At 29.5% G+C, this 13,317-nt stretch overlaps 1 protein-coding gene across 1 annotated transcript in view; it reads left to right on the top strand.

Moving 5' to 3' along the window:
- The first annotated feature begins 8,217 nt into the window (after nucleotides 1-8,217).
- The window catches only part of LOC100209474 (methionine aminopeptidase 1), a 63,434-nt gene continuing 58,334 nt past the window's right edge, over nucleotides 8,218-13,317 (top strand). The window contains exons 1-3 of the mRNA XM_065796149.1: nucleotides 8,218-8,378; nucleotides 10,971-11,022; nucleotides 11,094-11,221. Of these exons, the coding sequence (XP_065652221.1) occupies nucleotides 8,262-8,378; nucleotides 10,971-11,022; nucleotides 11,094-11,221 (297 nt within the window). The 5' untranslated portion in view covers nucleotides 8,218-8,261. The remainder of the gene's footprint in view (nucleotides 8,379-10,970; nucleotides 11,023-11,093; nucleotides 11,222-13,317) is intronic.

The following is a 13,317-nucleotide window of genomic DNA, read 5'->3' as shown; positions in this document are numbered from 1 at the left end:
CCATCAGTAGGTTTATCAGGAAGAATCAGGATTCTTCCTGATGAACCTACTGATGGTGAAACACAGTGTTAAAGAAAACAAAAACTATATAGGTGTTTTTACTAATTTATTATTATATACATACAGTGGCGGACTGGGCCGGCGGGACACCGGGACATTTCCCGGTGGGCCGGTCGAACAACGTTTAAAATACATCTTATAAATTTATTAAAATTACAAAATTTTAAAATTTTTAGATTGCATTTTAAAAATAAAAAATCTTAAGAACGTTGTTGGCAGATCTTATTCTCATTTTTTTTTAATTCTAATATTTTATAAGGTTATTTTTATATATTATATATATATATATATATATATATATATATATATATATATATATATATATATATATATATATATATATATATATATATATTGTTCGTTTTATAATGTTATATTTATATAGTATAAAAATACCAAATACTGGTATTTCAATCTTATCTTAGTCCAGGTTTGACTGAGTCTCAGAGACTTCAAGATTTTAACCTCAGAACTGAAAGAAATAAAATGAATCAAGCAAGACCGAACAATGACCCCTTTTGGTATGGCATCCGTGGCAATAAGATCATCAAATTCAAAAAGAAATCAGATCAATAATTGTATACATAATTCAGTTTCAGATTGCAATGAAATTAAAAACCTGTCATGTTTATGCCTAAATGCTACCTATATCGATAACAAGTTAAATGAGTTTAAAGTGGTAATTGAACAATACAAACCAAATGTAATTTCTGTGACTGAGACATGGTTTAAAAGTAATTCAGTAGTAAACATTGAAGGTTACCATCTGTACAGAAAAGACAGATCAGACGGACGAAAAGGCGGTGGTGTTTGTTTATATGTAGACAATTCATTAGACTCCTATGAACTAAATGATGCTGTTCTAAATCCCTGTAAACTAGAACAAGTGTGGGCAGTTGTTTATTTTGATAATGACAAGTATTTACTTGGATGTATCAACAGGCCAAATGATTTTTTGGATATAGCAGAATTTGATATGGTTTTTGGCCTGGCACGCAAATATATAGACAAAAATAAGTTCAAAGATTTACTTATCATGGGCGACTTCAATTTCCCATCAATCAACTGGTCAAATGGCTGTGTTGATGCAATTTCAAATGAGAATGGAATTGAATATAAATTTACAGATATTTTAAATGATAATTTTCTTTATCAGAATATAACATACCAACTTTCCAGCTGTCAGATGAACAACTTGGGAGTACCTTAGCTTTAATCTTTACAACTCAGTCAGCGAGTGTTAACGAAATAGATTCAAAATTTGTTCTGGGAAATATAACCAGAGGCCATCTTATAATATCTTTCAATTTCATCTTGTCTGATAAAGCAATCCGTGACAATAAAAGTAAGCAAAGATTTATGTTTACTAATTCCAATTTTGAACTAATATCTGATCTAATTTCAAACATTGAATGGATACAATGCTTCAGTAACAAAAACATACGAGAAATGTTTGATGAACTGATTTTTTATACTGAGGTGGCATGTAATCCTTTCACTCCAATTAAAAAGACATTTAACTCTTTAAAAATTAGACCAGCCAGGGTTAATGCTAGGTTAAAGTTTCTTATTAGAAGCAAACAAAATTTAAAATATAAAAACTGCTCTTGTAAATGGAAAGACCCTGTTTTGAAATCTAAATACAAAATGATTTGCAAAAACGTAGCAGACGAGATTAAAAAAGTGAGACAAAACTTTGAGTTTAACCTGGTAAAAAGAGCCATCAAGAATCCAAAGCTTCTCTACAGCTACATGAACAATCAACAAGCAGTCAAAGATACTATAAAAGCATTAAAGGGAGAAAATGGTATAACCACTCAAAATTCAAAAGATTTTTTTGATATCTTAAACAAAAATTTTCAAGCTGCATTTGTGAAAGAAGATGATGGTCCACTGCCTTCTTTTGATTTAAGAACTACTGAAACATTCATTATGACAAATGAAGATTTTACATATAAAGATGTCTATCTAAGATTAAAAAACTTAAAAGATAACAAATCAAGTGGTGTTGATAATTTACATTCAGCTATTTTAAAGAACTGTGCATCAGCCTTTGCTATTCCGCTTACGTATATTTTAAAGAATCGTTTGCCAGTGCAATTTAAATCAGCAAATATCACTCCTCTGTACAAAAAAGGCGAAAAAACCTTAGAAGGAAACTACCGACCGGTATCACTCACCTCAAGTGCATGTAAAATATAGGAAGGTATAATCAGATGTAAACTTGAAACGTTTCTATATAAGTTCAAACTAATAGTCAAGCAACAGCACGGTTTTGTTAAAAATAAATCATGCTTAACGAATCTACTTAAAACACTTGATTTTATTTCAACCGCCTTAGAGAATGGTAGACCTGTTGATGTTATCTTTTTGGATTTTGCTAGGGCATTTGACACAGTGCCACATAAAAGATTGTTGCTTAAACTTACAGCTTATGGAATATCTGGTCTGACAATACAATGGATTGAAGCATTTTTAAAAGAAAGAAAACAAAGAGTTGTTATAGGCGAAAATGTATCCTCTTGGGCAGAAATTACCAGTGGTGTGCCACAAGGGTCAGTAATTGGACCACTCTTGTTTGTACTATTTATAAACGATTTGCCTGAAACTCTAAAAAGTCTAACCAAGCTGTTTGCAGATGACACCAAAATTTTGAATGAAATGCTTTCCAGTGCATCAACTCTTTCTTTGCAATCAGATCTTGATTTAGCTTTTAAGTGGACTCAAGACTGGCTTGTGAAATTTAATATTTAAAAATGTATGGTCATGCACTTTGGCCGGAATAACAAAAAATCACCCCTTTATATCAATGATCAAAAGTTAAACATAACAGAATCTGAAAGTGATTTTGGAGTAATCTTCTCAAGCAATCTGAAATGGAAAAATCATGTTATAAAATGCGTAGGCAAAGCCAACGAAATGTTGGGTCGGATTAGAAAATGCATCGTTTGCTTAGATATTAGACTGCTGAGAATACTTTATGTTTCTTTTGTGCGGCCACTGTTAGAGTTATCGGTACAAGTTTAATCACCTATTCGAAAGGGAGAAATTGAGTTATTAGAAAGAGTCCAACATCGTGCAACTCGATTAATACCATCACTTAAAATAAGCAACTATGAGTATCGTCTAAAGCTCTTAACTTGACTACCTTGACAAAAGGAGGCAACGAGGAGATATGATTCAACTTTTTAAATTCTTCAACGGTTTTAACGATTTGAAAACAATCAAAAAAATTAGTATTCAACAAACTCAAACGAGAGGTCACATCTTTAAACATGTCAAAGAAATCACTAAGCAAGTCTGTCGTGAAAACTTTTTATTTAATAGATCGGCTAATTTGTGGAATAGCTTGCCAAGCGAGTTGGTTAAAGCACAATCAATTAACAGTTTTAAAGCAGGTCTTGATTGCTGGATGAGCCACAATCAAGCAAATCGGCTGTCATAGTGTGTTAATACCATACTCACTGGCTCACACCAGTTACAACAATTCTTAATACTAATACTACTACTACTAATATTATATATATATATATATATATATATATATATATATATATATATATATATATATATATATATATATATATATATATGATATATATATATATATATATATATATATATATATATATATATATATATATATATATATATATATATATATATATATATATATATATATATATATATATATATTTATATATACATATATTTGTTTGTTTTATAAAGTTATATTTATATAGTATAAAAATACCAAATACTGGTATTGCAATCACATAAAGAGAAAACATGTTTATATACATTTATTTCATTTTATTTTTTCACCTTGCACTTTCGTCTGGCGATATTTAAAATTAACTCTTAACAGGTTGTCTATTTAACTATTTTTTCCCAATGTTTTACTATCCATCAATTAATTTAACCCAATAACGCAGGCTCGTAGAATTTATATATAGAAACAATTTAAACAAAATTGTTAACTTATACTGCATCCAACTGGAAGTGCTCATTTTATTTTAATTATATAATATTATTATTATTATTTTATAAACTATATATATGTAAGATGATTTATTGTTCTTTGGCTATCATATAGTGCGGAAAAAAATGCTCTATTTTGAACCATGTGTTTGGCTTACAGTGATATTACAAACGAAAGTTCGTTTGTAAATCGTGGAATAACGGACTGGAGGCACACTTTGCAACGTGTTAAAGAACATGAAAATAGTAAAACTCATGAAAATTGTGTAAATTGTCAAATGCTCAAATCTAAAGGCAAAAATATTTATAATTTAATGTTTACAAATGAAGGAAGCATACGTCAGAAAAATATTATTGAACGAAAGCAAGTATTGGAAAGAATTATAGATGTTGTAAAATTAATTGGAAAAAGAGGATTAGCTTTTCGAGGATAGCATTTTGTTAGATATACAGGAAGCAGGTATTTTTTCTTTGCAAATTGACACCACAAAGGACATAACACAAAAAGATCAGTGCTCAATTGTTGTCCAATATGTAAAGGGAAATATTTATGAACGTGTAGTAGCTGTATTAAATTGCAAATCGTCTACAGGGAAAGACATGTACAATTTAATTAGTATTTTTATTAAAAGTGGATTACATATTAAAAATTGTATCGGTAATTCGACAGACGGAGCAGCAAACATACGATGACAGTATAATGGCTTCACCAGTTGGTTAAGTAAAGAATCGCCTGGCTAAAATCACGTTTGGTGTTATGCCCACATATTGAATTTAATTGTCACAGATGCTACTAGTTCGGTAATTGAAGGTACTTCTCTCTTTCAATTACTCAACTCGTGTGAACAAGATGGTCAGCAAAAGAAACAGCTCTTAAAAAAATATTTGGGCATTATATATATAGCAAAGTATACAGCAATGTTTATTTTGCATATAAATTTATTTTAACATTATCTTCGACGCAAGTAGCTTGTGAACGTTGTTTTTCCAAATTAAAAATTATAAAAAATACACTCAGATCTTCCTTGTCACAAGATAATTTGCAGTTTTTGATGCTTATGGCGATAGAGAAGGATATTTTGGTTAATTTAAATAATTATACAATAATAGATCAAATAAGAGAAAATGCTCCTGGTATTAGTAAATAATTAAATGGTTAAGAATCTTTTGTTTATTTATTTTTTATTAAGTATGTACTTATATGTAATATTATATTAAGATGTTATTTTACATTACATTGCTTTTTTTTTTTTTGAGGCCGATCCACTTGGGGTTTCCCGGGCCGCTCAAATTTGCCAGTCCGCTACTGTAAATATACATGTATAAATTAGTAGAAAATCACTAATCATCAAATCACTTTTTTCTTTACACATTCTATAATTTCGTCACTAGTACTTTTAATGGGAAGTACCCCTTAAATTAAGTAAAAATTGAAAAAAAAATTTTGTTTGTTTCGGAAACAAAAACTAATAAAGAACACAATGAAATTAAGAGATATTGTAAACAATGTCAGGATAGTGGAGTAATTTCAATTTTTTAAACCAAACTCATCAAGTTTAACCATAGCAACGCACATAGCAACGATAAAGCTTCTGCTTATCTGCTTATTTCAGAGGCTCACATAAAGTTATAAATCTGCTCATAATAAAGGCTTTTTTCTACTTTGTTTTTACTTTGATTATCTACTTTGCTTAAATTAAACTTGACTCGATTGCCTCTAATTATTTCAGTTTTTAAACATTCTTAAAATGCAAATATTTACTTTGTTTGAGTTGTTAAGTGTAATAAGAACATATTTTATCAAATTTTAATAAAAATTAGTCTTAATTATGGGAAGAAAAGATAGAGTCAAGCAAAGGACTAGAGTTACTGGAAAGAAAAGAGTTTTTTGTGGTATTTATCATCACCAACATCAATGACAACTCAAAAAAATATTCAGACATTGATACTAGTTCTTCAAGATCAGCCAACAAGATTGAATATATTAAAAATGATATTCCAAATAAAAATGATTAAAAAAGAAATGGTTATAGAGTAATTGATGTTGAAATTTTTTAAAAACTATATTTGAATCTTTATGTTTTCCACAGTGTATTAACGACAATATCTTAGTATTGAAGGAAAAAAAGGATATGCTTCAAATTTAATATGTTGCTGCAGTGTTTGTGGATATAGAAAAGATTTCTATACATCTAAAGTTTGTAACCGCACTCATGATATTAATCTACGTATTGTATATAGCATGAGATCAATTGGGCAAGGGTATTCAAGACTTGAAAAGTTTTCTGCATTAATGAACCTCCCAAGTCCGATGAGTAAAAAAAATTAAAATGGTTCTGTAAAGGTTATTACTGACGGTGTTACTACAGTTGCTAAAGAAACAATGCTTCAGGCTGCATAAGAAATAAAAGGTATAGCAACAACATTGTTGATACTGGAGTATCATCTTATGGAACTTGGCAACGTAGAGGAGACAGTTCACTGAACGGAATTGTGACAACATTGTCGATGGATAATGGAAAAGTGTTAGATGTGTTAGAGCCAATGAGTAGACTTTGTAAGCAATGTCAACTACGCAAAGATATAAAGTCTAAGAATTCAGAGAGCTACAAAAATTGGTACAAATCGCACAGTTGTAACGTAAATTGTATTGGCTCAGCAGGAAGTATGGAAGTGACTGGTGCCAAACGCATATTTAGTAGATCTGTCAAAGAATACGGATTGCAGTATATTAAATTTTATAGAGATGGTGACAGTAAAAGTTATCCAGCTGTGAAATTTACTTATCCTGGTATTGAAGTTGAAAAGTTAGAATGTGTTGGGCATGTTCAGAAACGAGTTGGGACACGTCTAAGAACATTAAAAAAAACAACGTAAAAACCTCTGTAGCCGTGGAAAGTTAACAAACAGTCTTATTAATAAGCATCAGAATTATTGTGGGATTGCGGTAAGAAGTAATAAACACAATCTACAAGGCATGAAGAAATCCATTCATGCTACACTTTTTCATGTTGCCTCATCAAAGGAAAATAACTGCCACACTCACTGTCCAATTGGTGAAAACAGTTGGTGCAGATATCAGAAAGATAAAGCAACTGACAAATCAACGTACAAACCAGGTGGAGGACTTCCACTATCAATTATAAAACATTTAAAACCAATATATGCAGAATTAAGTGAGGAGTCTTGGTTACGTAAATATTTGCATGGGCAGACACAAAATCAAAACGAAAGTCTAAATGCAATGATTTGGGATCGAATCCCGAAAACAAAGTATGTCAGCCTAACACAGTTAAAATTTGGAACATTTGATGCTGTAGCAAACTTTAATATTGGGAGAAAAAGCTCTCTTTTTATTTATAAACAGTTAAACATGACTCCTGGGAAATATACATCAAGTTTTTGCGATAATCAAAATCGAAAAGGTATTTATTTAGCTGGATATAAAAATCTAGAGTCATCCAAGAAGCGGCGAAAGGTTCTACGAGGGTTGTCAAAAGCATCAAAGGACAAATATGAAAACTTTGAAGGAAGTCGGTATGCCCCTGGGTCATTCTAAAACTTTATTTTAAACATAATTTAGTTCTATTTTATGATTTTTGTGAAATTTTAATTTTTTTCTTTCTGTTTTTGCGTTTTTCTAGAAAACATGGTTTTTAAATGCCCCGGCTGTGATAACTTTGGAACCGCTTGGTGTTTAATGATGAAATTTTCAGTAATTGTCCTATTTTATACCTTCTGTGATCTGAACCTCCACTTTTATGAAATACTTCTACACCTATTTCAGTTGCTTAATTTTGACCAAAATTCATTAAACGACAATATATTTGCCCCCTGAAGAACTAACTGTCATATTTTTCGTAAAATTTTAGGTTCAGATCACAGTTCAAAGTATTAGTTAAAGGGAATTGCAGTATGACAGTTTGAATATATGTAGTTCTTCGGATAAGTTAGCCGGGGCATTAACTGTTTTTTGGTTATTTTTTCAATATTTTCTTGGTTACCATGGCAACAATGCACAATTTTCAAAAATTCTTATTCTAAAATATAAAATTTTGACATTATATTTTGTTTAAAATCAATTTTACTGTTTGAACATGAGTTTTAACATTTTTGGGGTACTTTTCCCTTCAATGCCCTGCGTCTGATGTCATTTACGTTATTCCGGTGACCGAAACATTGAAAGTGGTTTCAAATAATTAGGTTCGCTTGTGTGCGAAATGGCGGACGAATATCACGGAAAAACTTGTGCAACCCCAAATTGTAACAAAATTGCCAATCTGCAATGCCCTACATGTTTAAAACTTGGTTTAAGTGGAAGCTTTTTTTGTGAACAAGTAACTTTATTTTTTAATAATTCAAAATATTACCATGTAATATTATTAAACAAGTTTAAATTAGGTGACCAACTGCCAAAAAATAATAGTTTTTTGGCAGTTGGTCACCTAATTTAAACTTGGCTGTTGGGCTTGTCTTCCTTTACCCTAGTAAATAGGAGAACATTAAAAAAAAAACTATTAAGTTTAAAGTGTTTAACTTTTTTATTCATATTTATCAGTTATAGATCCTTTTTTAAAAAATTTTAACTAACTTATAAAATACTTAATAAATTCAATATAATCCCCGAAATTGAAATTTAATTTCAGTTATGTATTTAATTATCTCCACCGCCAATATGTTTCTTTCATCTGCCAATTAAGCTTCAATTTTGACAATTGCATTGCGACTTGGTATTACAAACATTTATTGGACCATCTTGAGAATTTCCAAATACTTGTCTGGTACCGTTATAATCTTGAAGTATTGAAACCATTTTTTGTCTGTATCACATTCTCTTTTAAAAGGTGGCTTTTATAAAACATTTGCAAATTAAGAAGCTGGCTAAAACGTTTTTCTTTGTCTATGCAAACATTTTAATCCTTTAAATACTTAATTGTATTGTTAACTTGCTCACAAATTGGTTTGTTTTTGGATAAGGACATCCATGAAAACGTTTTAAATGGTTAAAACTGATCGGTCTATGAGTTCAAATACTCCAAACTAATTCGGTACATATTTAAAGCATCATTTTTGTAATTAATTATTGCATTTGGTTGAATTTTTTTGTTCTTTAGAAGATTGCGTTCACCAATAGGCAAAAACTTAGCTTTAATACGAATTTTTAGTTGATCTAATACTTCTTCCAAAATCTCTTTTGTATTTATAATGTAATTATAATCTGCTACTAACTTAAGTACATTCAGTTGAAATGCATATGTTAGTGAGTGATCCAACAATAGATAGCCTTCACTTAAAGGATTTTCAAAAAACTTTTTTAAAATTATTGGGTGCTTGTCTAGTGACAGAAAATAACTTTTTAAGCTGGAAACATTTGCAAATCTCTATAGATTTCTGGATTTAATAATAAACAACGAGATATATCTTTTGGTTGTCCATTTCTACTAAAGTACAAAAATCTTTCAGAGATTCCACACGAACTGTGTGAAATAATAAAGAAATATTAATATAAAAAATCAAGAAATAAAAATATTTATTTTAAAGAGCACCTGCGCTATATTAATATCTATGGAATCTACAGCATGCTAAATGCTGTTAAGCACATGAGCAGAACAGATGCTTCCTTTGATTAATCCAAACTCTTTTTGTACTAAACTATAAACATGATTGCTAGAGTGAGAAACTAAAACCAAATTTGGTATTACAATTGTCTTCACCAAATGCCTTGCACTTTTCTTCACACTGTAATTCTTTTAAATTATGTACCACTATATCTGAAAAAGCCTCAGCTTTTTTATTAACAATCGATTTTAAATCTGTCAATTTTTGGGTCACCCCATTTTGATTGGGATTAAAATATCGAATCACAATGAGAAAAAATTTCATATCTTTATGGTTACTCTAATCAGTTAGCACGCCTATGAAATTGACATTTTCCAATTCTTTCTTTGTTATATCTACTGTCAGAGGACCTCATATTTAGTATGAGCCAGAGATACACTTCTTGCAATTTCTGAGTTTTTAAAGATTACTGAATTTAGTTTCGTTGTACAGTCTAATTATCGAAAACTAAAATAGTGTGAAACGATGTGATACAACAACACCAGTTCGGCTGCAAATATATTTCTCTCTTTTTCTGTACTATGAGAAATCATAAAGTTGTTGAGACTTTGGCGATTTTCAACTAAACCCCTACTTTTTGTGTGATTTTCTGTAATTTAAGTGAAGGTCTATGGATGTTTTTCCTGTATTATTATAAAAAGGCTAAACTATTAAAAGTTAAACTATTTACATTTAAAAAAATGTTTCAAATTTGTTTAAAAAATTTAATTTTGTATAAAAAAAACTAATGAGCAAAAAGTTATAAGATAAAGCCAGAAAAATTTTTTTTACACAAACTTTTACACAAACTTAATGCGAATAGCTCGAAGTATTTCCAAACTTCGAGCTATTCGCATTCAATATGAGAGAAATATCATACGTTTGGACCAATTTGATTCAAATATAAGGGTTCAATCATGCACAATTTTTTAACAGACAATATTGTTTGTTATAAATAAAAAAAATTTATGCAAGCATTTTTATGTTAAATTGTTTGATATATATATATATAAATTTAGACATATATATATATATATATATATATATATATATATATATATATATATATATATATATATATATATATATATATATATATATATATATATGTATATATATATATATATATATATATATATATATATATATGTATATATATATATATATATATATATATATATATATATATATATATATATATATACATATATATATATATATATATATATGTATGTATATATATGTATTTTTACTGTATAGTTTCCATTACATATAATTATATTATATATATAATTATATTATATATATACAAGTGTGATATATTTTTTAAGGCATGTTTCAAAAATGCATGGAAGGAGCATAAAAAAGTTCATTTAAAAACAGGTGTCTGATTTTTTCATTACTTTCAGATAATTGTTTGTGTACTTTAATTAAAATATCATATTTTCTTTTAGAGTTGAAAGTTAATGATACTGGTGAAGCACTCTCTGGTACACAACTTTCAAATTTATTACTTGACATGATTCAAAATCCATGGCCTGATTTTCAATATACAGGAAAACTTCGACCATTCTATCCTTTAGTAAATAGTTTTTTAAATTAATATTTAAAATGTTTTCAAATTAATTATACAATACAAAGATGATAAATTTTCCTTTTTTTTTTTTTTTATATATTTTTATGCTTTCATAAAATGAATTTATATTGGTTTATTTTTTTACAAATAACAATTTTATAGAGTTTTAAATACAGTACTTTTTTTTTAAATTATTAATGTAAAAGTTTAAAAATAAATTTGTAAGTGAAATTTATTGAGTCGTTGAAAAGAAAGGTTTATCTATATACCTCAATAGAGAAAATATTTACAAATTTAAATACATCAAGAAACAAGCTATGAAAGCTTTATTATTTTTGCTTTAGACTCTAACTTAGTGTAAACTCTTACTTCTACTGTTTTGTTTCACATAAAAAAATAACTGTTGTTAATTATGCGTATTTTTGATTTATTTTTATTTATTTGAATTTTCATGCTATATTTTTCTATACAATGTTATATTCGAAGATATTGTCAGCTTAGCATAGGAACAGGCAATATTTACAGGTGATCATATCGTTATGCCAATTAGTCATTTGCTATATTCACAACTTCATCTGTAACTTCCTATTGCAAATGACTAAATTTCATATATATAATATATAACCTAAATTTCAAATATATAAATAAATAAAGTTCATTACCCTCATCCTTGATCATCAGCACCAACTTACCTTTATGGACTATAATACTATAATAGGAACTATAATACATACTATATATTCTTGCATGCTACTTCGCAACATCCATGTTTTGTTTGTTTTGTTATTTGGCAGCATCTAAATTGCCATTAACCTTTACTGGTATTAAGTTGCAGGTATATTTGGTTCACTTCTACTGTTTGCTTCGAAATGATTTCTGTAATTGTTCCAGTCTTGTATTGAGAGTCGCATCTGGCATCTGGGGGCTTCACCAAAATCTTCTTTCCAATTTTGAATTTGTTAGTTATCTTCTTATAACAGTTATTGACGCATCCGTATTGCTGTCAATTCCTTTCACTCTCATTTGGTATTGATATAATTTGTTTGCAGGCACAGTAGAAGAATTACAACTATCTTTTGGAATGATGTTGTACCAATAAACTGCCTCAAGTATACTGCACAGAACTTTTCGTTGTTCTTTTGACAGTTCAATGACATTGCTCTGCAATACCTGCACACCTGAAGTGAAGTTTAATGAAGTTAAGTGAAGTTTAGATAGCCATGAGCTTCGGAATGCTGTACCATTGTCCATCAAAAATTTTTCCGGGCCTCATTCGAGGATTATTGCACTTAATTCTTGAATAACACATTAACTGGTTTGATCTTTAAGATAGCGTCATATTGCATACCGTGTAGGTCCACAGTTGATTAGGGTAAGAAAGTGCTGCCCCTTGTAATGAGTTTTATTTATACCAAGTTGTTGCCACATTCTTTTTTTACTTCTATTTCCCCTTTAGTCCATTTTGTTGGACTTAGATCAATTGATTGACAGGCTATACTGATAGGTTGATTTTACAAACAAAGTACAATGTTTGCTTCACACGATAATGTCTTGTAGATCTATAAATATGCCCAATTTTTTTTGAAGATAGCGAAGTTCTAATAACCCTACTTGCTTCCATTTCAGAGGGTTTTTTAACCACTTTTACTTAAATATCAGGCACTTAGCCCTCTCAAATAGGGTCGGCATTCGGCAATGCCGACCTAACTGTGACCTAGATGTGTTTGAGGTTGGCAAAAAATTGCTGACCTAGTTTCTATATTTTATGGTAAGACCTTTGTATTAAATTTTATTTGCCGACCACTAAAAGAATGGTCGGCAAATAATTGCTGACCTCATTTTTCCTAATTCCGAGGGTTGGGCACTTAAGTAAGAGCATTGGCCAAATTAAACTCTGAAGCAATAAGCTCAATATCTACTATGAGTTTTTCCATATTCGCTATTGTCTGAAGTCTTCTTTTTAACATTTCTTAGGCCACGGAACACATCAGTTTGCCAATATGCCCAGATTTATGATAAATCAATTATTAAAACATTTTCTCCAAACCGTCTCCAGTCTCAAAGTTTGTCAGCACACACATCTGTGTTCGCCATGAATGTTT

This window comes from Hydra vulgaris, chromosome 04 (assembly GCF_038396675.1).
Source record: "Hydra vulgaris chromosome 04, alternate assembly HydraT2T_AEP".
Classification (NCBI taxonomy): Eukaryota; Metazoa; Cnidaria; class Hydrozoa; order Anthoathecata; family Hydridae; genus Hydra; species Hydra vulgaris.
This window is presented reverse-complemented; position numbering and strand designations above follow the sequence as displayed.